Here is a 24,986-nt window from a genome sequence, read left to right as displayed (position 1 = left end):
TGGCTTCGAACTCAGAAATCCATCTGCCTCTGCTTCCTGAGTGTTGGGATTAAAGGTGTGTGCACATCACCTGTTCATTTTTAAACTATATAATTGAGTGAATAGATTAGTTTATTCACAATGCAGGCAACCATCCCCTCCATATTCTTTGAGAACATTTGCATTATTCCAAGGACTTCTGGGTTTTTAGCAGTCATTCCCCATATTGCCAGGTCTAGACCCTAGCAGCTTTTAGTCTTTCTGTAGATTGGCCTCTTCTGCACATTTCACTTATCTGGAAACTGATAGGGCAACAAATCTGAACAGAAAAGGAGGGCTTTCTAAGGGAAGGCCCAGCCTTCCCTTCCCCAGGACACTTAATGTTGTTGAATGGATAACTGTTGTTGAAAGGATACTGTTGTTCTTGAATGTGGGGACATGTCCTCAGGCTTGGACAGGGCTCTACAATGAAAGGGAATACCTCCTTTAGCCTCCTTCCCAGGTCCTTGTGTCCTCTTAGCTGCCTCTTCCATGGGGTCTTGCCAAGCAACCACTCCCAGCTCCTCTCTCTAGTCCCAGCACTCAGGGCTACTATGGGTGCCTTGGAGTCACTGTTCACTTGCCACATCTGTGTCTACCGTGCTCAGTCTTCATGGGGACTGGTCACTGTTATAGCTCTAGGGGCAGGATCTAGCTGGGGGTGGGCAGTGCTTCAGCCTCCAGTACCACTGGCTATGCCATTTCAATGGCCAGCTCTCTCCATTCCTCTTGGGTAAGCTAAGACATAGTGGTCCAGCTTGGAGAGTAGAGAAAGTAAGCTGGGATTCCTTTCCTTGTTTGAGGCCAGATGCTTGTCTGTACTATGGAGAGCATCTTGCCTCTTTGGCAAACATGAATATTTGATGGTACTATGTAGTGAGCTTTGCTGTGGCTGGAGGAGGCCTGGCTGCTAGCTAGGAGCTCTTAAGTCCTTGACTGCCTATGGTAGAGACATCTGAAATCACTCTGAGGAGGGAAGAGGGTAGAGTAGGTCAGGGTATCTTGGGAGCACATTGTAGTAGATAGTTAGACCTCATCATCTACTCCAGATGTATGCTGCTGGGAGTCCTAGGTGCAAATTGTCTTAGTTCTCCATGACAACCCCAATCTGTCTTTTGAGAAACCATCAGAAAAGAAGGCACTGTGGAGAAAAAGTTCTCTCTCGGCTATCTCATCCACATATTAGTGCCTCAAATACACTTTTTAGCCTCCAAGCTCCTTGAACTCTACATTCATATGGATCTGAGGCCCATGGGACTCAGTCATACCTAGATAGGAACTACCTCCAGTCCTGCAGCTTCTAGAAAAGGAACTCCTTGAAATTCAGTCCTGAGTCTTGATGGGAAAGGATCTATTTTTTGGAAACAACACCAAGTGTCTGGGGAGTCCTTAGGGTCAAGACTAAGAAGACAAAGGTCTGTCAGGGAAGGAGAGGTCAGTTTTTTGTTTGTTTTATTTATTTGAGACGAGTCTTTTTGTGTAGCCCTGTCTATCCTGGGACTCCTTATGTAGACCAGACTGGCCACAAACTCATAGAGAGCCATCGGTCTCTGCCTCCTGAGTTCTGGGTTTAAAGACATATCAACATGCCTGGCATTCTTGTGGCCAATAGAGGGGCAGAAGACTGCCATGGTGGAACACAGGATCCCTTTGTCTGACATGTTGAGCTGTATTATGTTCCTTGTTGCAATAAAATACCTGACAGAAGCTACTTAAGGAAGAAGGGTGAGTGGGGCTGGACAGGTGGCTCAGCAGTTAAGAGTACTGGCTGCTCTTCCATAGGACCTGGGTTCAGTTCTCAGCACCCACATGGCACCTCAGAATTTTCTGTAGGTCTAGTTCCAGGGTATCTGACACCCTCACACAGACAAACATGTAGGCAAAACACCAATGCACATAAAATTTAAAAAACAAAGGGTTTATTTTGTGTCATAGTTTGACAGTACAATCCATCATGGCAGAGAAAGTATGGTAGCAGGAGCTTGAGGCAACTGGTTACGTTGCATCCACATTCAGGAAGCAGGGAGAGGTGAAAGCTAGTGCTCAGCTCAGTTCCTTTTATTCATTCTGGGACTCTGGCCCATAGGATGGTGCTAACTATACCCACAGAGAGAGTCTTTATGCCTCATTTAATTCAATATAGAAACTCTCATACAGACAGAAGGGATCATGAGCCACAGTGTAGGTGCTGGGAACTGAACCCAGGACCTCTTCAAGAGCAGCAAGTTCTCTTATTTTCTGAGCCATTTCTCCAGATTCTATTTGTTTTAAAATGAGGTTTTGTGTAACCCAGGCTGGCCCTGAAGTCATATTCTGAGCATGGTCTTCAACTCCTAATCCTTCTGCCTCTACCTCCCTTGTGTGAGGACTATAGACATGTACCCACCATGTATAGCTTTGGTGATCTTTTTGTTATGTTTCTGTATCTGTGTTTGGGTGTGAACATTGTCATAATGTGTATGTAGGCCAGAGTACAACTTGCAAGAGTCAGTTCTTTCTTTCTGTAATGTGGGTTCTAAGAATCCAACTCAGGTCCTCCGACTTGGCAGCAAGTGCCTTTATCTGTTGAGCTACTGAGCTATCTTGCCAGCCTCTCTAAATTTTTTATTTGTTTTATATGTATGAGAGTTTTGTTTGCATGTAGATAAATATCCATGGAGGCCAGAAGAAGGTAGTGGATCCCTTGGAACTGGAGTTACAGTTGGTTTTGAGTCACCATGTGGGTACTTGGAACCAAACCTAGGTACTCTGTAAGAACAAGTGTTTAAATCACTGAACCACCTCTCTAGCCCTCCACCTTTTTTTTCAAGACAGGGTGTCACTATATAGCTCTGGCTGTCCTAGAACTCACTCTGTAGATCAGGCTGACCTCAAACTCAGAGATTCACCTGCCTCTGCCTCCCAAGTCCTGGGATTAAAGGTGTGCACCACCACTGCCTAGCTCTAGCCCTCCTCCTAAAAAAATCTGAAATATAGGTACCTTTTATGTATGAAAGATAATAGCATTTGTGCCATCTAATATAAGCATATAAACATTTTCCTGATTTTTCATGTATTTTTTTTTTTGGTTTTTTGAGACAGGGTTTCTCTGTGGCTTTGGAGGCTGTCCTGGAACTAGCTTTTGTAGACCAGGCTGGTCTCGAACTCACAGAGATCTGCTTGCCTCTGCCTCCCGAGTGCTGGGATTAAAGGCGTGAGCCACCAACGCCCGGCTTGTTAAGAAGATTCTTATTTTTTCATCATTTTAAAATTTATTTTACATATCAACCACAGTTTCTCCTCCCCCCTCTCCTCCTATTCCTTCCCCCACTCCCTGCTTCCCCCATCCACTCTTCCTCCATCTCCATTCAGTTGGGGTAAAGTCTCCCTTGAAATCAACAAAGCATGGCATATCAAATTGAGGCAGGACCAAGCTCCTCCCCCTCCATCAAGGCTGAACAAGGCATCCCACCATAGGGAATAGGTTCCAAAAACCCAATTCATGCATCAGGGACAGGTCCTGGTCCCTCTGCTAGTGGCCCCACAAAAGACCAAGCTATACAACTGTCACCCAAATGCAGAGAGCCTAGATTGGTCCCATGTCCTCTCCCTAACTGTCTGTCCAGAGTCCGTGAGCTCCCACAAGCTCAGATCAGTTGTCTCTCTGGGTTTTTCTGTCATGATCTTGATCCCCTTCCCTTGCTCATACAATCCCTCCTTCCTCTCTTCAACTGGACTCTCAGAGCTCGTCCCAGTGCTTGGCTGTGGATCTCTGCATCTGCTTTCATCAGTTACTGGATGTACGTTCTATGATGACAATTACGGTAGTCACTAATCTGATTACATCTGTGCATATGAATGTAGGTACTTATTGAGGAGGTGCCTATTGAGGACAGAGGCATCCCATGCCATGGATCTGGAGTTATAGGCATTTGTGAGCTACCAGACATGGGTTCTGGAAACTGAACTTGGTTGGGTCCTCCACAAGGGCAGTATGCTCTATTAACTGCTGAACCACGTCCTTAACACCCAGTATAAAATTCATTTTTAGGGCTGGAGATTTGGCTCAGTGGTTAAGAGCACTGGCTGCTCATCCAGAGGACCTGGGTTTGATTCTGAGCACCATATGGTGGCTAATTACTGTCTGTAACTCCAGTTCCAGGGTATCTAGTGCCCTCCTCTGGCCTCTGAGAGCACTGCATGCACATGGTGCATTGATATACATGCAGATAAAGACCCATTAATATAAAATAAATTTGTAAAACTTTAAAAAATAAAATTCATTCTTTCTGGATGGTGAGGCATGCCTTTGATTCCAGCAGGTGAGAGGCTGAGGCAGGAGAATGAAGAGTTTACGACCAGGACCGGAGAGTTGTTTCACCAGTTAAGAGCAGCATTTGTTGCTTTTGCAGAGGACCAGGGTTCCACCCCCAGCACCCACATGACAGCTCACAACTGTATGCAATTCTAGTCCCACAAGATGTAATGCCCTCTTCTGACCTTCAAGAGTACTAGACTTGTATTTGGTATGCATTTATAAATGCAGAAAAACCAAATCATGTACATAAAATAATAAAATAAGCTGTATGGTGGTGGTGCACACCTTTAATCTCAGCACTTGGGAGGTAGAGACCAGCCTGGTCTACAGAGTAAGTGCCAGGACAGCCAGGGCTACACAGAGAAACCCTGTCTCAAAAACCCAAACCAAAACAAACACAAAAGAGAAGCCAGTGTGATATCAAAAGCCTCTAATCCCAGAACTTGGAAGGTAGGGTCAGGAAGATCACTAAGAGTTTAAAGACAACCTAGTTTACTGCTCTACATGTGAGTTATCAAGCTATATAGAAAGAATGTCTCAAAAATCCAAAAAGAAGGCTGGGGGATGGTTTGGTAGGCAAGAACCTTTGCTCTACAAGAACATTTGCTTGAGGAAATGAGCTTGAATTCGAAGCACCTACTTAAATAGTCAATCAGAGCTATACATGTGTCTACAACCACAGCTTTGGGGGAGTGGAGACAGGTAACAATAAGCCAAAGAGCAATAAAAGACATCAAGTGTTCTGCTCTGGCCTCCATGCATGTGCACAAGGGTACAGATGTTTGCCATATTTATGTACTTGTATACATGTGAATAAAAAAGAAGTGGTGCACACCTGTAAGCCCAACTTTTGGAAGGTGGTGAAGGCAGGAGGATTAGGAATTAAAGATCAGCTTAAGCTATATGAGAATCTATCTACAAATAAACAATATGTAGAAGTGTTCCTAGTGGGCTGGAGAGATGACTCAGTGGTTAAGAGCACTGACTGCTCTTCCAGAGGTCCTGAGTTCAATTCCCAGCAACCACATGGTGGCTTACAACTGCCTTGAATGAGATCTGCATGCAGGCAGAAGACTGGGTACATAATAAATAAATAAAATCTTTTTAAAAAAACTGTTCCTAGTAACATTATGCAAATAGCCCAAGAGGGAAGCAATTCAAAATTTTGTCAGTTAATGAGAGAATAAATAAATTTTGGCTTATCTATGCAACAGGATATTAGCTGGCCCAAAAAGAAAGTCTTGATCCATGGTATAACTATGATAAAACTTGAAAATATTTTTTTTTGTTTTTCGAGACAGGGTTTCCCTGTGGCTTTGGAGGCTGTCCTGGAACTAGCTCTTGTAGACCAGGCTAGTCTCGAACTCACAGTGATCCACCTGCCTCTGCCTCCCGAGTGCTGGGATTAAAGGCGTGCGTCACCACCGCCCGGCTAAAACTTGAAAATATTAAGTGAAAGAATGAACATAAAAACACATTTATATTGCATGACTGTATTTGAGATGTCCTGAAGAGGCAACTCCACAGTCAGTAAGTACATGACTGCTTCCCAGAGCTTGGGTATGTATGTGAGGTTAATAGAGAATGATAGGTAACTGCTACAGAGTTGGTTTTAGAAGTGATGAAAATGGCACTTGGGAGGCAGAGGCAGGTGGATCTCTGTGAGTTTGAGGCCAGCCTGGTCTCCAGATTGAGTGCCAGGATAGGCTCCAAAGTTACACAAAGAAACCCGGTCCCGGAAAAACAAAAAACAAAAAACAAAAAACAAACAAAAAAAAAAAGAAAAAGAAAAACCAAAAAGAAAGAAAAAACAAACAGAAAAAGAGGTGATGACAATGTTTCAGAATTAGATAGCAGTGATGGCTGCACATCTTTACGATTATATTAAGATGGCACTGAACTGTATACATTAAATACATGACATGAAAGATGAATTATATCTTAGTAAAGCACCTGTAATTCCAGAAGATGGGAAGGTGAAGCTGGAGGATCATTGGAAGTTCAAGGCCAGCCTGGGCTACAAGTGTGAGGCACGGTTTCAAAGCAACGTGGAGAAAAAAGCCAGCTGTGGTTGTGCAAGACCAAAATAACACATTACTTGGAGGGTGAGGTACAAGGTTGGTCTATTCTAGGCCATACTGCACTAAAGGGAAAAATAAATGAAAGAATGAAAAAGGAGCTGGGTGTTGGTGGTGCATGCCTTTAATCCTAGCACTTGAGAGGCAGAGGCAGGTGGATCTCAGTGAGTTCAAGGCCAGCCTGGTCTACAAGAGGACAGCCTCCAAAACAATACAGAAAGACCCTGTCTTGAAAAACCAAAAGAAGAAGAAGAAGAAGAAGAAGAAGAAGAAGAAGAAGAAGAAGGAAGAGAGAAGAAAGAAGGAAGAAGGAAGAGAGAAGAAAGAAGGAAGAAGGAAGAGAGAAGAAAGAAGGAAGAAGGAAGAGAGAAGAAAGGAAGAAGGAAGAGAGAAGAAAGAAGGAAGAAGGAAGAGAGAAGAAAGAAGGAAGATGGAAGAGAGAAGGAAGAAGGGAGAAGGAAGAAGGAAGAGAGAAGAAAGAAGGAAGAAGGAAGAGAGAAGGAAGAAGAAGGAAGAGAGAAGGAAGAAGGGAGAAGGAAGAAGGAAGAGAGAAGGAAGAAGGAAGAGAGAAGGAAGAAGGGAGAAGGAAGAAGGAAGAGAGAAGGAAGAAGAAGGAAGAGAGAAGGAAGAAGAAGGAAGAGAGAAGGAAGAAAAAGGAAGAGAGAAGAAAGAAGGAAGAAGAAGAAAGAAGGAAGAAGAAGGAAGAAGAAGAAAAGAAAAGAAAAGAAAAGGGGGGAAAAGAGAATTAGAATCCCACATTCAGGGTCAGAGTGGGTTGTTGAAGAAGGAGAGGTGAAAATGGTAGTACTCCAAGCTTTGTGCTGGGTATTATTTGTACATTATTAGGACCATTGGGGAAAGAGTTAGAGCGCAATCTTTGCTAGTGTGTTTTTGATAGGCCGACCCAAGCAAAATCTTGCAACCACAGCAGGTGGCCCAGGGCTCCCAGAGGAGGAGCCCACTCGCGCTCTAGGCCCAAGGGGGTGTGGCGCCGCCGCGCACGGATTCCAGGGTTGCTGGAGGCAGCAAGCGAGGAAATGGGGGTGTAGACAGGCGCGCGCCTAGGACTCAGCCATTGAGCGAAGGGGGTCATATCTCAAGAAGGGATCCCCAGTGGCCCATGGGCGGCTTGCGCTGTGCACTAGAGTCCTGGGCCCCGGGGACCAGTGGCCTCACTCCCACTCGCTCTGCCTTTCAAGGCCCCGGCCTGCCCTCTCTGGCAGTCCCCTCCCGGTGCGGTGGTACGGTCCAGGTTTAAAAGGCCCAAGCGGCCTGGGGCCAGCCCAGTGTGTGGGCGACGGCGGTTGCAGTTTTTGCAGCGCGCGAAGGCTGCGTGGACACGGGAGTGGGGCCGCTGTAGGGCACGGAGGCACATCCACGTGGCCAGCGCTGGCCACCCTGAGTCAGCCGCGTTGGAGGGACAGGTAGGTGGCCCCATCCTTACAAACCTTGTGCCAGTAGTCTGATGGATGTCCTGTATTCAGACAGCCTGGGGTTCCAGATGGTTTCAGGGGTCAGGCCTTTTCCCGGCCTTTTGAGGCTCATCAGACACTACGTGCCCTGAGCAAGAAGAAAGAGCCAACTCGATTGTAGCCCCATTGCCTGATACTACCCTTTTGTAGAGGAGCAGCAGCATCAGTGAGCATTGCTGTAGCCTCTGCATTGACTAAGGTCTCCGCAGGTCTGCCCAGGGGTGCCCCCAATGGGGGCAGGGCCGGCTGGATTGGTAGTAAGTGGGAAGCATTGTGGGAGAGCGGGCTGTGGACCCAGATATTTGTATGGAGCTTTCCTTATCACCGTGCTCTTTTGCTGGCAGGGCTGCAGCAGAGGTACTGGGTGCCTCTGTGATGCCTGAGGTTGCCACTTAGAGGTGGGGGCTGGGGTGGGGTCTTGGGCTGCAAATCACGACTTTCCAGGTCTCCTTCCCAATCTGTCCCTGGCTGCTTTCTAAAATTGGCTTTCTGCAGAGTGTAGAAAAGGTGAGGGTATGATGCATCCGCTTTTCTCTTTTGCCTTCCATTCTTCTGGCTGTTGTGTGAGGGGTCTGGGATGCAGACCTGACAAAAGAACTCCAGAGAGCTGATCAATCTGAGTAGAAACTTGGCAGTTTCGAGCTGGAATTGCTCCCTGTTCCAGGAAATGCTGGTTTTCTTTTTTCTTTTCTATGCCTCCTTGATTTGATTCCCCCCCCCCCAATGCTGAGTCCCTCCTGTGTCTGTGTCCCTTGGGAAATGGGCAGTGAGAGGGTAGCACAGAGCTCTGTTCCATTGACTGCAGAGACTGCTCTGCTGTCTTTGCAGCCAGAGGCTGGCAGGGTGTGGCCTGGGGATGAAGTGCCAGCACTGTCCCTATCTGTATGGGCTGTGCTCCATATCCCTAAGCTTCAACTGTATTTGGGGATGCTGCTCAACTGTATTTGGGGACACTGCTTCCTACATATAAGACTTTGGGGACTCTCAAAAGTGGGTTAGACCCCTCTGCTCCTACCCCTCTCTGACTAACCTCTGGATCTTCAGGGAGAGCCACACAGACCTGGCAGAGCATCTGTCTGCCTGTATCTGAGCAAAGCTTGACTTATGTCTGTCTTGGTGAGAGTCTTGGCTTTGTGTTGCAGCAGAAGGGCCAGACAGCAGACTCCTGGATAGGCAGGCAGCCAAGGCCCTCAGGGAGAGGAAAGCACCTGAGGCCATGAGCTAGAGAAGTGGTGGTACTGAAACTAGCCTCAGGCCTTAATTCTCCAGAGCTTTGCTCTAGGACTCCTGTTGGCAGTGCCACTCACAGAGAAGCACCTCCACCCCCAGCTTGTGATTGTTCTCTTAGTGCCTTTCTCCTTCCCTAGCTCAGGCAAGGGGTATTTGGGGTCCTGTTGATGCTCTCCTGTGCCATCAACTGCTCTCAGCCTTAGGATGTAATGTTTGGGTCCCACTTCTGGTACATCCTCCCACCCTATCTTTTCAAGCATCTGCCTCTGCTGCCCCCTTGGGTGTGGCCCAGTTGAGACAAGGCCTCTTGGCTTCTTTCCAGTACAGGGGTGGGGGATGATTGATGGCTTCCAAGCTTGCCTGTGCTTGTTACTCATTCATTTGCTGTATTAGAGGCCCCTCCCCTCTACCAGCCTCAGTCACCATCTGGGGCTCTGTCATGTTGGTTGAGTTGCCCTGCCCCTCTGTGGCATGGAGCCTGACCTTCCAGGGTCCCTGGGCCAGGCAGGTCAGGGGGAGGGAGAATAACTTGGGTCTGGGGCCTCTGACTCCCACTTGCTGTCTCTCCTCAGGCCCGTCCCTGATACATCTGCCAGTCATGCCCACTGTCTGCCTTCTCCTATTGCTATTCTTCACCATAGGAGGGTGCCTGGGTAGCAGCAGGCCCTTTCGTACCTTTGTGGTGACAGATACCACACTGACTCACCTGGCTGTGCACCGAGTGACTGGGGAGGTGTTTGTAGGTGCAGTGAACCGAGTTTTCAAGCTGGCTTCCAACCTGACTGAGCTACGGGCCCATGTCACAGGGCCAGTTGAGGACAATGCTCGTTGCTACCCACCCCCTAGCATGCGTGTGTGCTCCCATCGCCTGGTGCCTGTGGACAATGTGAACAAGCTACTCCTCATAGACTATGCAGCCCGTCGTCTGATAGCTTGTGGCAGCATCTGGCAGGGCATCTGCCAATTCCTGCGTCTGGATGATCTCTTCAAGTTGGGTGAGCCCCACCATCGCAAGGAACACTACCTGTCAGGAGCTCAGGAGCCTGACTCCATGGCTGGTGTCATTGTTGAACAGGGCCAGGGGCCTAGCAAGCTGTTTGTGGGCACCGCTGTTGATGGCAAATCTGAATACTTTCCCACCTTGAGTTCCCGTAAGCTCATCGACGATGAAGACAGTGCAGATATGTTCAGTCTGGTGGGTGAGCCATGCCTCTTTGTTGTGTTCTCTTTCCCCTGCTTCTTATGAGTCCAGTCCTTATTCACTCCTTTCCTTCAGTGCTGGTCCTGCTTCTTGGGAAGGAAGGCTTTGGTTTGAGAGGGGAATTTGTGATCCTTTACTATCACAGAGATGTAGACCAGCTGCTGAGGACAGAAAAGTGGGCACAATTCACCTGTGGAAAGCCTGTAGAGAGGCTGAGGTTACCTTGCACTCTGTGGCATGAATTCCAGTAATTTTCCAGGCAGGGCAGGTTGGAGATCACAGAGGAAGCCTTTGGAGGACCACATTGTTAGACCAGGGTTGGAAAATCAAGGTGGAGTGGGGAGGAGGCCTTTATCCCGTACTCATACTTTGTTCTACTCTCCAGGTGTACCAGGATGAGTTTGTCTCTTCTCAGATCAAGATCCCTTCAGACACACTTTCCTTGTACCCTGCCTTTGACATCTACTACATATATGGCTTTGTCAGTGCTTCCTTTGTGTACTTCTTAACACTGCAGCTGGACACCCAGCAGACACTGCTGGATACAGCAGGCGAGAAATTCTTCACATCCAAGATTGTTCGCATGTGTTCAGGAGACTCAGAGTTCTACTCTTATGTAGAGTTTCCCATTGGCTGCTCTTGGCATGGTGTGGAGTACCGATTGGTGCAGAGTGCCCACCTGGCCAAGCCTGGCCTGCTACTGGCCCAGGCTCTGGGTGTGCCAGCCGATGAGGATGTCCTCTTCACCATCTTCTCTCAGGGCCAGAAGAACCGAGCCAGCCCACCTCGGCAGACCATCCTTTGCCTTTTCACCCTCAGCAACATCAATGCCCACATCCGGCGCCGAATCCAATCCTGCTACCGTGGGGAGGGCACACTGGCCCTGCCCTGGCTGCTGAATAAAGAGCTGCCATGCATCAACACCGTGAGCCCTTTGCTTGCCCTGCTGTCCCTGTGCTAGACATGACAGCTCTGTGCCTTTCTTGCCTTTCTGCCTCCTACTGGGTGGCTATCTGTCCAGTCCCAGGCTTGGCATGGTCCTGGGAGTAACACCTTTGTTCTGATACCGGCTTTACGTTTCTTGAGAGCCTTACTCTCTTCTTATGTCTTGACCAGTGTCCTATTTGTATATTGCCACCTTCATTTTCCTGACACTATATTAATTCCCAGCTTGCTTCTTGCTCTATTCCCAGGCTTCTCTTCCCTTTTCCTGGTTTCTATCCCCAGTCCCATTTCCCATGGGGTCCTAAGGCAAATCGTCAGGCATGTTTGGAGGGCAGTAGCTTCTAGTTTCTGCTCCTTTATAGAATGAGATCTAATAGCATCTGTCTATCTTGAACTCTCACTCACCCCTCCTGTGTCACCAGCCCATGCAGATCAATGGAAACTTCTGTGGGTTAGTGTTGAATCAACCATTGGGTGGCCTACACGTGATTGAGGGGCTACCTCTGCTGGCCGACAGCACTGATGGCATGGCCAGTGTAGCTGCCTATACCTACCACCAGCACTCTGTGGTGTTCATCGGTACACGCAGTGGTAATCTGAAGAAGGTTGGTGCTAGAACCCTTGTGTTATGGGATTGGGAATGTTTTTTACACTATGGGAAGAAGGGCACACGAGCCTGGATAACCCTGAACAGGTTATGATGACTTCCCAGGTTAGGCCCCAAGAGCTGAGTCCTGCTCCTTGGGTGGCTCCACCAGCATTTTTTTTTTTAGCTGAACCCAAGGGAGCCTTTGCCTTATCCTTAGCCTAAGGCTGTGGTTCTTGGAGCTATAGGCCTTCAAACTGAGTGCAGGCTCAAGGAGGTCCTGCCTGACTTCAATTCAGCAGCAATCTAGAAAGTCCTTGGCTGGAGAGGATGCTCTGGGTACAGGGAACTATGGTAGCATAAAGCTGGCCTGTCATTTCTCTGTCCTGGTCTTGTGGCTCAGGTGCGGGTTGATGGCTCCCAGGATGCCCAGCTCTATGAGACAGTCCCTGTGGTGGAGGGCAGTCCCATACTCCGAGACCTGCTGTTCAGCCCTGACCACCAGCACATCTACCTCCTGAGTGAGAAGCAGGTGGGCCCGTGGTGGGTGGTGGTGGATGGTGGGGCAGGGGTGGGCTGTGTGCTGATGTGGCTGTCCCCAGGTGAGCCAACTCCCGGTGGAGACCTGTGAGCAGTATCTGAGCTGTGCTGCATGCCTGGGCTCAGGGGACCCACACTGTGGTTGGTGTGTGCTACAGCACAGGTGAGGGCAGAGGGTGAGGGACATGGGGGCAGCAATGGGCTCCCTGGGGCCATTATCTTGGGAGACAGAAGGATTTAGGAGGGCCTTGCCAGTTGGACAGCAGCCAGCAACACTTGCTATACCTTCCTTCACCCATCTGCCCAGTTTCCCCAGCCTTGAGCTTTGAGCCTTGAGCCTTCCCCTCCCTCCCTTGTCCTCCACTTTCTCCAGCTAATGAGCGGAACTTTCACCCTGAGTGACGTCCCTTGGATCTCAGGGGATGAGGCCAAGGCACACTGTTGCCTGGCAGTATGAGCTGGGTATGCTGTCCTCTGCCCTCCTCAGCCTCTTACTGAACCCCTATCTGAACCTTCCTGGGATAGTGCTCAGACTGCTCTGGCCTGTCCCCATTTCAGGTGCTGCCGTGAAGGGGCCTGTCCAGGTGCCTCTGCCCCACATGGCTTTGCAGAGGAGCTGAACAAATGTGTACAGGTGCGGGTCCGGCCCAATAATGTATCGGTGACATCCCCTGCGGTGCAGGTAAGGGATATGGAGGGTACTTGGGTGCATGTATGCTTCATGAGGAAGGGCTACACCCTGCTCTGAGCCCTCTGCCTCCCCCAGCTGACTGTAGCCATGCGCAACGTGCCAGACCTCAGTGTGGGTGTCAGCTGTTCATTTGAGGAAGTGACTAAAAGTGAGGCTGTTCTGCTGCCCTCTGGAGAGCTGCGTTGCCCTTCCCCATCCCTTCAGGAGCTCCAGACACTTACCAGAGGGCATGGTCAGTGGACTAGGGGTATTTTGGGTGTTGTGGGGTAGCACAGGATCCCAGGGTAGTTGATGATGACCATGTGGCTTGCTGTAGGGGCCACTCATACTGTGCGGCTGCAGCTGCTCTCTATGGAGACTGGTGTAAGGTTTGCTGGGGTTGACTTTGTCTTCTACAACTGCAGTGCCCTCCAGTCGTGAGTACCTGGTCCAAAATCTGTCCCTAGATGTGGAGATAGAAAGGTGCTTTGGGATATATAAAACTTGCAGTGTGGTTGTCTCTAGGGCTTTGGGGGTGAGCTGTTGGGTCTTCCTGCTCTGTCCCCACTTCTCTCCAATCCTGATATGCAATTTGTGGCTTATGCAGGTTCTGCCTGCCCTCTTCATTTGTTCCTTAGTGCATTTTGTGGGAGGGTGATAACAGGGTGGTGTGACGTTCTTTGTTATTTTCTGAAGCCACTTCCATCTCCAGGTGCATGTCCTGTGTTGGCAGCCCTTACCCCTGCCACTGGTGTAAGTACCGTCATATGTGTACCAGCCACCCACACGAGTGCTCCTTCCAGGAGGGCAGGGTCCACAGCCCTGAGGTGAGGTGGTGCAGTGCATGGCAAAAGGCTGGGGCTCCTTGGGGGCTCGCCTCTCACTTTTTTGTTTGCTCTCCTATTTCCTTGGACGTGAAGAAAGGTGGGTAGCACAGCATGCCTCTGACAGTTGTTCTCCTCCCAGGGCTGCCCTGAGATCCTGCCTCGAGGAGACCTCCTGATCCCTGTGGGTGTCATGCAGCCTTTAACCCTGCGGGCTAAGAATCTGCCACAGCCTCAGTCAGGCCAGAAGAATTATGAATGTGTGGTCCGTGTACAGGGGCGGCAGCATCGGGTACCTGCAGTGCGCTTTAACAGCAGCAGTGTGCAGTGCCAGAATGCCTCGGTGAGGTCCCCGGTGGGCCAGCCAGGGATATTTTTGTTGGTTTGTTTTTGGTTTTTGGTCAATGCCCAACTTACTGATCTGGAAACCTCTGGTTGTCCCTGGAAGGTCCTTCTTAGTCTTTTTACCAGAGATTCCCAAGTTGGGCAAGGATTTTGCTTATCTTCTTTGTGCTTATGTGGTTCCATTTTTCTTAGTATTTCTATGAAGGTGATGAGTTTGGTGATACTGAACTGGACTTCTCTGTGGTCTGGGATGGAGATTTCCCCATTGATAAGCCTCCCAGCTTCCGAGGTGAGGGACGGTATGGGTCTAAGGAGCATGCTCCTGGGGCAGAGTTGACACTGCTGGGGCAAGTCTGGAGGCCCTAGAGCCCCCTGCTTCTCTGCCACTGCCTGCTCCATCAGTAGTCCCCTGTGCCTGCAGCCCTTCTTTACAAGTGCTGGGCTCAGCGGCCTAGCTGTGGCCTCTGCCTCAAGGCTGATCCCCGATTCAACTGTGGCTGGTGCATCTCGGAGAACAGGTGCCAGCTGCGGGCTCACTGCCCAGCTCCCAAGAGTAATTGGATGCACCCAAGCCAGAAGGGTGCCCGATGCAGCCATCCCCGAATCACCCAGGTTAGTTTCACCTACTAGTCCTACCTTGCCTGCTGGACATGTGTGAGTCTGGCCTGATCTTTTTGCCTTTTATCCTGCTCCACAGATCCACCCACTCATGGGACCCAAGGAGGGTGGCACCTGGGTCACCATTGTAGGTGAGAACCTGGGCCTCACTTCCCGTGAGGTTGGTCTTCGAGTAGCCGGTGTACGTTGTAACTCCATCCCCACTGAATATGTCAGTGCTGAAAGGTGAGTGTGGCCATGTGAGCATACGCTGTCCTTGTGTACCACAGCTGGTCCTGACCTTCTGTGACTCCTAGGATCGTATGTGAGATGGAGGAATCGCTGGTGCCCAGCCCACCTCCTGGCCCTGCTGAGCTCTGTGTAGGTGACTGTTCGGCTGACTTCCGCACACAGTCCCAGCAGCTCTACAGCTTTGTGGTACATGGCCTACCAGTTCCTTCCCCTTTCCAAGCCTTCTCCCTTCCCTAACTGGGGGGATGTGGAGTGGCCCTTGGATGGGGTTGGCTACTACCTCCTCTCAAGGGCTTCTTCTTCTCCAGACACCAACATTTGACCATGTGAGTCCTACTCGGGGCCCAGCTTCTGGGGGCACTCGGCTTACCATCTCTGGAACTTCTCTGGATGCTGGCAGCAGGGTCACAGTGATTGTAAGAGATGGCGAGTGCCAGTTTGTGAGGTGGGCCTGAGGATAAGCAGTCTGGAGTTGAGCATTATGTGGAGGGCTATGGGGATAGGGTAGCTGAAGGTCACCTGCTTCAAACTTACTGCTTACTTATGTAGGAGAGATGCCGAGGCAATCGTGTGTATCTCACCTGTCTCCACCCTGGGCCCCAGTCAGGCCCCTATCACCCTTGCCATTGACCATGCCAACATCTCCAGCCCTGGAGTCATCTATACCTACACCCAGGATCCCACTGTCACACACCTTGAGCCCACCTGGAGCATCATCAAGTGAGACCCTGAGGAGAATGGGGTTGAGTACTGAGTTGGGGTGCTGAGTTTCTCTCTTGGGGCCTTACCTGTTACTGGGGCCTTGGGGCATCAAATCCTTCCTGAACCTGCATCAGTAGGGGACACAGACTTGCCCATATAGAGCCTGGTACTTATTAAATGATACAAGGTTAGAGGTGCTGAGGTCTCAGAAAAACCTTGGTAACTTCAGGGCAGGGTGGAGGAGGGAACCTGAGACCTTTACCCATCTCTGCAGTGGAAGTACTGCCATCACTGTGAGTGGAACCCATCTGCTGACGGTGCAGGAACCCCGTATACGGGCTAAGTACCGTGGTATTGAGACCACTAATGTGAGTAGCAGCTTCCCACCCCTCTCCCACCCTTGCTACTTACTCAAGGCTTCATGTACCCAGGTGATTGCTGTTGTCTTCACAGACATGCCAGGTGATCAATGACACCTCAATGCTATGTAAGGCCCCTGGCATCTTCCTTGGGCGTCCTCAGCCTCGGTCCCAAGGTGAACACCCTGATGAGTTTGGCTTCTTGCTGGATCATGTGCAAACAGCCCGCTCCTTCAACCGCTCTTCCTTCACCTACTACCCCGATCCCAGCTTTGAACCAATTGGGCCATCTGGTGTACTAGATGTCAAACCTGGCTCACATGTTGTATTGAAGGTACTGGGGACAGGGATAGAGGGTAGAAAGGAGGGGAGGAGCAGAGAGCTGGAAAACTTGACCGTTTCTGTGTGGATTATCCATTGCTAGGGCAAGAACTTGATCCCTGCTGCAGCTGGCAGCTCCCGCCTCAACTATACAGTGCTGATTGGAGGACAGCCGTGTGCACTAACTGTCTCAGATACTCAACTTCTGTGTGATTCCCCTACCCAGACAGGCCGGCAGTCTGTCATGGTACGTATAGGCTTGGGAGGCCACCAGGGCAGCCTTGGGTGTGCATGAGAGTTGGTTCACCTTGAGCCTACACTTACAGGTGCTGGTAGGTGGCCTGGAGTTTTGGTTGGGTACCCTGCACATCACTGCTGATCAGGCACTGACCTTACCGGCTATGGTGGGACTGGCAGCAGGGGGTGGACTCTTGCTGCTGGCCATCACTGCTGTGCTGATCGCCTACAAGCGAAAGACTCAAGATGCAGACCGAACACTCAAGCGGCTCCAGCTCCAGATGGACAACTTGGAGTCTCGTGTGGCCTTGGAGTGCAAAGAAGGTGCCTAAAGCCAGGAGTGTATCACAGTATGTGAGAGCTGTGTGACTTCCTTGCCTGTTGCTCAACTTATTCACCCTAATTTCCCCCAGCTTTTGCTGAGCTGCAGACAGATATCAATGAACTGACAAACCACATGGATGGTGTGCAGATCCCTTTCTTGGACTATCGGACCTATGCTGTGCGCGTGCTTTTCCCTGGCATTGAGGCCCACCCAGTGCTCAAGGAACTGGATGTGAGCCCCCCCCCGTAGCCAGTCCATGTTCTATTTCCCCCAGAGCTACCACTACTTACATTCTAAGACTCTCTGGTCCCCACAGACTCCCCCCAATGTGGAGAAGGCCCTGCGCCTATTTGGGCAGCTGCTGCACAGCCGTGCCTTCCTGCTCACCTTCATCCACACTTTGGAAGCCCAGAGCAGCTTTTCCATGCGTGACCGTGGCACTGTAGCATCACTCACCATGGTGGCCCTGCAGAGTCGGCTTGACTATGCCACCGGGCTGCTCAAGCAACTGCTAGCCGACCTCATAGAAAAAAACCTTGAGAGCAAGAACCACCCAAAGCTGCTATTGCGCAGGTATGTAACTGTCTTGTCTGGCCTCTCCCCCAGTCTACTCTTCCATTTCCTATTTCCAGCCCCTCCATTTGTTCAATCCCCACCCTTAGCAGGCCAGGGCCTTAGGACCTATCTCTTGCCACAGGACAGAATCAGTGGCTGAGAAGATGCTCACCAACTGGTTCACATTCCTGCTACATAAGTTCCTGAAGGTGTGCTGGGGGACTGGGCAGCAGGGGAGGAATGTTCAGGGGTGGTGCAGTTAATTGATAAGCCAGCCAGGCAGCCAGCTATGCCCTTGACCCTGGGTGCAGGAATGTGCCGGCGAGCCACTTTTCCTGCTGTACTGTGCCATCAAGCAACAGATGGAGAAAGGTCCCATTGATGCCATAACAGGAGAGGCCCGGTACTCCTTAAGTGAGGACAAGCTCATCCGGCAGCAAATTGACTATAAGACTCTGGTGAGCATGGGGCAGTGTGAGCAGGAGATGGGGTGGAGGAGTCTTGCTCAGGATTGATGCTGGGGTTCCTTCACTCTTAGACTCTTCATTGTGTGTGCCCGGAGAGCGAGGGCAATGCTCAGGTCCCTGTGAAGGTTCTCAACTGTGACAGCATCACCCAAGCCAAAGACAAGCTGTTGGATACTGTGTACAAGGGTATCCCATACTCTCAGCGCCCCAAAGCTGAGGACATGGACTTGGGTAAGGTCTCTTCCTTTTCTCCCAACCCACACCTGCCAATCCTTCCCAGGGGACTCTCATACTCTATATCTGGGCTCTGTTCCTTAAGAGAAGTGGGCCTAAGGTCTTGTGAAGTAAATGTCCCTAAGAGCTACTGTAACCTGCAGAATGGCGCCAGGGCCGCATGGCCCGCATCATCCTTCAAGATGAGGATGTCACTACAAAGATAGAGTGTGACTGGAAGAGAGTCAACTCACTGGCCCACTACCAGGTGAGGAACTGGGAGCCTATTCACCCCCAGGTCCACCTACGAGCAGTAGCCAGGTCTGCTCCCAGTCGTTATCCCTATATTCATAAGCCCTCCTCATAGGGCCTTGGTTGCCACTATACATATATACATTAAGAGTCTAGATGAGTGGTGGCCCCTTGACTTCCTGCACTGCCTCTTTGTCTTTGGACCTCCAGGTGACAGATGGTTCCTTAGTAGCACTGGTGCCCAAACAAGTGTCTGCTTATAACATGGCCAACTCTTTCACCTTTACCCGTTCACTCAGTCGTTATGGTAGGTATCCTCATCATGGTGGCCTCTGTTGGCCCTGTGCCCTTTAATTAAGGTTGTATAAGTCATGTTAGGAAGCCCCAAGTAGCTGTCTTGATCCATCTGGAAACACCTTCATTATTTTGGGCCTCTGGGTAGTCTCCAGTTCTGTAGCACCTAGTAGGGAGGGGTGGCAAGAATAGATGGGTTTCACAAAGGTTCCTGGGCTCTTGGAGGAGAATGGAGCAAGAGGGTGGATAATGGCCAGGGCCTAAGGGTCACATCTGTCCTCTGCCCTAGAGAGCTTGCTCCGTGCTGCCAGCAGCCCGGATAGCCTCCGTTCCCGAGCACCTATGCTCACACCTGACCAGGAGGCGGGCACCAAGCTGTGGCATCTGGTGAAGAACCACGACCATGCTGATCACCGAGAGGGAGACCGTGGCAGCAAGATGGTCTCAGAAATATATCTGACAAGGCTGCTGGCCACCAAGGTGTGGGCCTGCCCCAGGCTCCCTTGGTACCTGCATAAACACCTTCTAGCCCAGTCTTAGCCATGAGTTGAGCTGGTTTTACCAGGCAGGGGCTACTTTCTCAGGGCCTTTGCAGTAGTACCTCTAGGCCTGAGGTCAAGAGCAGGTCCATTTTAGGAATGCTGGCCTTCAGGGGGAGTTCTTTACTGAGCTTTTTTGCCCCTGTCTGTCATATTTGGGGAACTTTGTGACACAGTTGCCTTATTGTCACTCGTAGGGCACGTTGCAGAAGTTTGTGGATGACCTATTTGAAACTGTGTTCAGTACTGCCCACCGGGGCTCAGCTTTACCCTTGGCTATCAAATACATGTTTGACTTCCTGGATGAACAGGCTGACCAGCGCCAGATCAGTGACCCTGATGTTCGCCATACCTGGAAAAGCAACTGGTACTTATGGGTTCCTGGCTGCTGTTCGCCCTTTTGAGGATGGGTAGGAGGAAGAGGCTAGACTTAGCCAAACTCTAAGGCCCATAGAGGCAGGTTGAATGACAGCAGAATAGCCTTTCAGGCAGGAGAGATGGGACTTGGCCTGGAACTGAATATGAGTATATAGAAGGTGGGTACTGCTGGGTTGTGCATATGGGAAGTGCTAGTCTAGCACTGGGATTGGCCATTTTTCTCCAGGGCACTAAACAGGGTAGAGATATTGATGGCTTGGCACAGGTAGAGACAGTGGAAACTTCAGGGATGGAGGTTGAGGACAGAAAGCCATCTGTTCTTATTTCTCATTGCCTGAGTCCAGCAGAATATTAAATAAAAAGCCATTTACCCTAAATGTGTCCTTCCTGTTACCTCAGGAGAAGACATGAGCTGGCTAGACAGTAACAAGGTATAAAGGAAGGCAGTGGAGAAAGGGGGACCCATAGGGCCACTTGGGAGTCTCAAATGTATGTCCCTCTGTACAGCTTACCTCTGCGTTTCTGGGTAAATGTGATCAAGAACCCGCAGTTTGTGTTTGACATCCACAAGAATAGCATCACGGATGCCTGTTTGTCAGTGGTGGCCCAGACCTTCATGGACTCCTGTTCTACATCAGAGCACCGTCTGGGCAAGGACTCCCCTTCCAACAAGCTGCTCTATGCCAAGGACATCCCTAATTACAAGAGTTGGGTGGAGAGGTGGGCCTTGTGAGACTGCTGTGTGGGCATGGTGGCAGGCTGGAACTGGCTGCCTAAACGGCCTGTCTAAGGCTGGCCAAACACTGATGACATGAGTTTTGGCTTTTCTAATATGTGCAGGATTGACTCACCCAGGGTCTCTACAGGTACTACCGAGATATCTCAAAGATGGCATCAATCAGTGACCAGGACATGGACGCCTACCTAGTGGAACAGTCCCGCCTCCATGCCAATGACTTCAATGTCCTAAGTGCACTCAGCGAGCTCTACTTCTACGTTACCAAGTACCGTCAGGAGGTATGTTGATGCACCTTACATACCCCCAGTTACATAGTTCTGATGATGCAATTAGGGGCAAAGGCATGGAGGTTGATGGATTGAGGAATGCCTCAAGGATTTGAGCAAGTTGGGACACAGAATCTATCTTGTATCTTGTCTACATTCCATCCCTTGCCTAGGACCAGCACAGGTAATAATTTCCCTAGATGCTGGGATTTAAGGAATACAGGAGAGAAACCATTAGCTGGAGTATAGAGTTCCCACTGAATAAGAGTTAAAAGATTGGAAAATCAGAAGAGGTGGGCCAAGGGGTATGGGGTGGGTGTTGTAATTTTTAAAAAAGCGACATTCGAGAGAAAGATGCCATGGGACAGAGCTTGGGTAGAGGTTTTTTTAATTGGGGGAAAGTAAAAGGGAAAAGCAGGGGATAGGGGAGACTGACCTCTGGGGACAGGAGTGGCAGAAGAGAAAAGAAAGGCAGAGAGAGGGGGGAGAGAGAAGGAGAGACAGAGAAGCAGAGAGAGAGAGAGGGGAGGAGAAAGAACACACTAAAATAGGGAGAGAAAGAGAAGGATGGGAGGTGGGCAGGGCCCCCTTTGTTCTTTTTTTTTTGGTTTTTCGAGACAGGGTTTCTCTGTGTAGCTTTGGAGGCTGTCCTGGAACTTGCTCTTGTAGAGCAGGCTGGTCTCGAACTCACAGAGATCCTCCTGCCCCTGCCTCCTGAGTGCTGGGATTAAAGGCATGTGCCACCACCGCCCGGCCAGGCAGGACCCCTTTAAAAGGGAACATAGTGAATGTGCACAGGTGGTGCTCTTAGTGGCTGCAGTTGAGAGCATATCCTGTCAGAACCCAAGGACAGGCCAATACAGATGCCTGAATACTAACAATGGGACCTGAAAGTAGGTGCATCTAGCTATTACCAGGGCCTGTGGATTTTGTGGTTGGAGATGCCAGCAGACAGAGGAACACATAAGGCTGTGGAGGCCTGGATTCATGTTCTTCTGAATAACTGGATGTTGGTCACAAGCTGAAATCAAGGATCACTGTGGGACTTCTTCAGCCTAAGCAACTGACAGGATGAAGTTCACTGCTATAAAAACAGTAATACTATAAACCACAGGAAAGACTGTAGATGGAACAGCTTTGTGGGGCCCAGGGAACAAAAACCAAGAATCTTCAGAACCACTCAAGTAATCCATGGAAAGTGCTAAAGCCCTGAGGGAACATAGAGCATCTTGGGATAGGTATCAGTGATGGTGTAAAAGTTGATTGCATCAGACTGGGAAGATTGAGTCCAATTATCATTCTCCTGCTAACTAGACTCAAAATTACAATTATGCCAGGTATAGGAGTATAGATTCAGGGGAAGTCTTTGGATGAAGTACACTTTTGGAAACCATAGATGGAACGTAAAGCCCTGAGCCAGGGGTTGGGGAAAATGGCTCAGTTGATTGAGTACCTTCTATGAAAGCATGAGGACCAGAATTTGGATTCTAAGCACCCATGTAAAAATATTGGATAAGGTGGCATGTTTCTATAATCCCAGCACTGGAGATGGTACTGGAGGAGATAGGCAGATCCCCACAGCTCCTTAGTCAGCCAGTCTAGCCAATCAGTGAGTTCTATGTTCAATGATAGACCCTATTTCAAAAAATAAGGTAGATGGGCTGGAGAGATGGCTCAGCAGTTAAGAGCACTTTCTGTTCTTCCAGATGATCCAAGTTTGATTCCCAGCACCCACATGACAACTCACAGCCCTCTAGCTCCAGTTCCAGGGGATCTGGTCTCTTCCCCTGGCTTCTGTGGAAGATTTTATTTATTTATTTATTATGCATACAACATTCTGCTTCCATGTATATCTACACACCAGAAGAGGGCACCAGATCTCATAACGGATGGTTGTGAGCCACCATGTGGTTGCTGGGAATTGAACTCAGGACCTCTGGAAGAGCAGTCGGTGCTCTTAACCTCACCCATCTCTCCAGCCCCACTCATACACATTTTTAAAAAGGTAGAGAATGATAGAAAAAAGATACCAGGTATTGACCTCTGGACTCCACACACATGCATGTGTACTCACATGCACATGTGTACACAGACAAATGCAGATGTGCATGCATGCACAGATGTATTAAAGATTAAGCCCAGTCAGGAGTTGGTGGCTCACGCCTTTAATCCCAGCACTCGGGAGGCAGAGGCAGGCGGATCTCTGTGAGTTCGAGGCCAGCCTGGTCTCCAGAGCAAGTGCCAGGACAGGCTCCAAAGCTACACAGAGAAACCCTGTCTCGAAAAACCAAAAAAAAAAAAGATTAAGCCCTGGCCACTCATGGAACTTTTAGTTCCAGCACTTAGCAGGCAGAGACAGCCAGTTCACTGTGGTTCAAGGCTAACCTGGTCTACAAAGTGACTTCCAGAACACTCAAAGATACATAGATACTGTCTCAAGAAAAAAAAAGAGGTTCACCAAGAGAGATCAAGGGGCCTTAGAGAGAGATCTGGTACTCTGAACCCCTCACAAGTCAAACAGGAAAAGTTGAACTAGAAGAGGACTGGGAGGGAATCCAGAAGTGGCTGGCAGAGTCAACCCTGTATCCTGAGCCAGATCCCTGCATGGATCAAGGAGGATGGAGTGGACAGATTTGCCAAGAAGATGTTGGAGTTTCAGTTAGGAGGGAACAGGAATTGGTAACAGCAAGTATGGCCCACTCTCCAAAGAAGCCATGATAGAAGAGAAAGCTCTGTGCTTGGGGATGATATTAGGAGTCAAGATAAGTAGGTGGTTTTGCTGAGAGATTAGAGGTTTGGAGCTTGAGCTGGGCACACACACTGAAGCCTGTGGGAGGGAAGAGCCCATCTGGGAAGCAAGGGCTTTGTGCAGAAGTGGAGCCCTGCCTTGGAGCCTGTTCCAATTGATCTTCATCTCCTAGATCCTTACCTCACTGGACCGAGATGCCTCTTGTCGGAAGCACAAGTTTCGGCAGAAGCTGGAACAGATCATCAGCCTGGTGTCCAGCAGCAGCTGAGTGGGGAGATGGTGAGGAGGGGGCTTCTCACTTCTGAGCCATCCTCCCATCCAGGGAGTGGCTGGCTGTAGCCTGAGTCTCCAGGGCTGAGACCCAGATCTGGTGTTGTTGGGGAGGTTACCAGGCCAAGATGCCCCCATCACACCTGGGCCCTCTTCGTTAGTGCCTTGCTTTGGGTCCTGCAGGGGGAGGGGGTGACAGGACCAAGCTCCCTCACCAGCAGCAGCAATACCCCCACCCTCTTGCCCTTGTGTTTCCATGTCAAGAAAGTCTTTGCCCTCTTAGCTCTGTACACCCTACACACCTATTTATTAACCTAACCACCTTAACTTTCATATGTAAATATACATGCCCCATGGAATATTGCTAGCCTCACAGACCTGCGTCCTTGGTTGATGTGGGCCCTGCTTCCTTTATGACATTGCCAGCCTTGGTTTAGTATCTGGCATCTCACCTTTGCCATGTCAGGCCCCACTTGTACTAAGAGAGCCTCAGTACCAGCAGCATTTGGGGTTGGATTATACATCTGAAGCTGCCCTCAGATTGGCTGGGCCTGGCCAGTGTCCCTCTTCAGATGTTTCAGGTGTCAGACCACATTTTCATGGGGCCTGTTGTCTCTGAGACAACTATAACCAGGTTGTGCTTGGGCCTGATGTGGGCCTGGACCTCTGGGACATTCCTCGTGTCCGTACTGCCAAACTTCCTCAGTGTTGTAGGCATTTGCCCTGAACCCCCTGAGCCTCAGCTGCCCCATTATGTGCCCATCTCTAGGGGACAAGGTGGCAGTGCCTTACTGTTTTGTGTCTCCTCCTGCCTCCTCTGAGGAATATGGCCCTGTCTGATAGTCCCAGACCCCACCACACTCTTCTTTCGTTGCATGAGTTTTTCTTTGTTGTAATTTTTTCCTAATTAAATGTTGGGAAATGGGGTCAGTGCATGTCTTTGTCTTTGGCGCAAGTGGGTAGACCATTGGGCTGTGGATAAGCTTGACTGTGGGAGGAAATAATAACTCTTTGTAGGATTTCTTATGATTTGAGGAAGATCATAGCCATGGGTAGTCCATTAGGCAATCTTGGTGGCCCTAGCTTCAAGACTGAATAAGTCTGCTTCCTTCTCCTTGCATCCACTGTCTCTACTCAGTTGTGTCCATCTCCCTGCTTCTGCCTTGCCCTTTTAGCACATTGTTAGTTGGAGACAAAGAGATGCTGTTAAGAAATAAGGGACATGTCCCCACTGTGTTAAAAAAATTCTTCAGTGGGGACTGGAG

The 24,986-nt window shown here is 49.8% G+C and overlaps 1 protein-coding gene across 5 annotated transcripts; it reads left to right on the top strand.

The window, feature by feature from the left end:
• The first annotated feature begins 7,461 nt into the window (after window positions 1-7,461).
• Window positions 7,462-24,647, top strand: Plxna3 (plexin A3). 5 transcript variants are annotated; one of them, XM_027432432.2, is made up of 33 exons: window positions 7,470-7,817; window positions 9,668-10,290; window positions 10,682-11,221; window positions 11,664-11,846; window positions 12,231-12,359; window positions 12,430-12,530; window positions 12,926-13,049; window positions 13,134-13,290; window positions 13,375-13,474; window positions 13,750-13,864; window positions 14,004-14,204; window positions 14,399-14,495; window positions 14,628-14,818; window positions 14,904-15,049; window positions 15,121-15,241; window positions 15,364-15,500; window positions 15,605-15,775; window positions 16,032-16,125; window positions 16,211-16,450; window positions 16,541-16,684; window positions 16,764-16,998; window positions 17,088-17,230; window positions 17,316-17,572; window positions 17,697-17,763; window positions 17,866-18,012; window positions 18,117-18,252; window positions 18,399-18,502; window positions 18,697-18,793; window positions 19,070-19,260; window positions 19,517-19,686; window positions 20,205-20,417; window positions 20,564-20,714; window positions 23,624-23,761. In XM_027432432.2, exons 2-33 carry the CDS (start codon window positions 9,694-9,696, stop codon window positions 23,717-23,719), a joined length of 5,595 nt encoding a protein of 1,864 aa, XP_027288233.1. In that variant the 5' UTR covers window positions 7,470-7,817; window positions 9,668-9,693; the 3' UTR covers window positions 23,720-23,761. The 5 variants fall into 5 exon arrangements, with proteins under 5 accessions (XP_027288236.1, XP_035305838.1, XP_027288233.1 ...); XM_027432431.2 differs by having other exon boundaries at window positions 7,472-7,817; window positions 18,093-18,252; window positions 23,624-24,647; XM_027432434.2 differs by lacking the exon at window positions 7,470-7,817 and having other exon boundaries at window positions 10,124-10,294; window positions 18,093-18,252.
• Window positions 24,648-24,986: the final 339 nt, after the last annotated feature.

The sequence above is a fragment of the Cricetulus griseus genome, chromosome X (genome assembly GCF_003668045.3).
Source record: "Cricetulus griseus strain 17A/GY chromosome X, alternate assembly CriGri-PICRH-1.0, whole genome shotgun sequence".
Lineage (NCBI taxonomy): Eukaryota > Metazoa > Chordata > Mammalia > Rodentia > Cricetidae > Cricetulus > Cricetulus griseus.
This window is presented reverse-complemented; position numbering and strand designations above follow the sequence as displayed.

Bases quoted from the DNA above. Each gene is read 5' to 3' on its own strand.
- Plxna3 (XM_027432431.2), top strand. From the start codon at position 9,694: ATGCCCACTGTCTGCCTTCTCCTATTGCTATTCTTCACCATAGGAGGG. The intron at 11,222-11,663 runs GTGAGCCCTTTG...CTGTGTCACCAG, and splicing joins AGCTGCCATGCATCAACACC to CCCATGCAGATCAATGGAAA. The intron at 12,360-12,429 runs GTGGGCCCGTGG...GGCTGTCCCCAG, and splicing joins ACCTCCTGAGTGAGAAGCAG to GTGAGCCAACTCCCGGTGGA.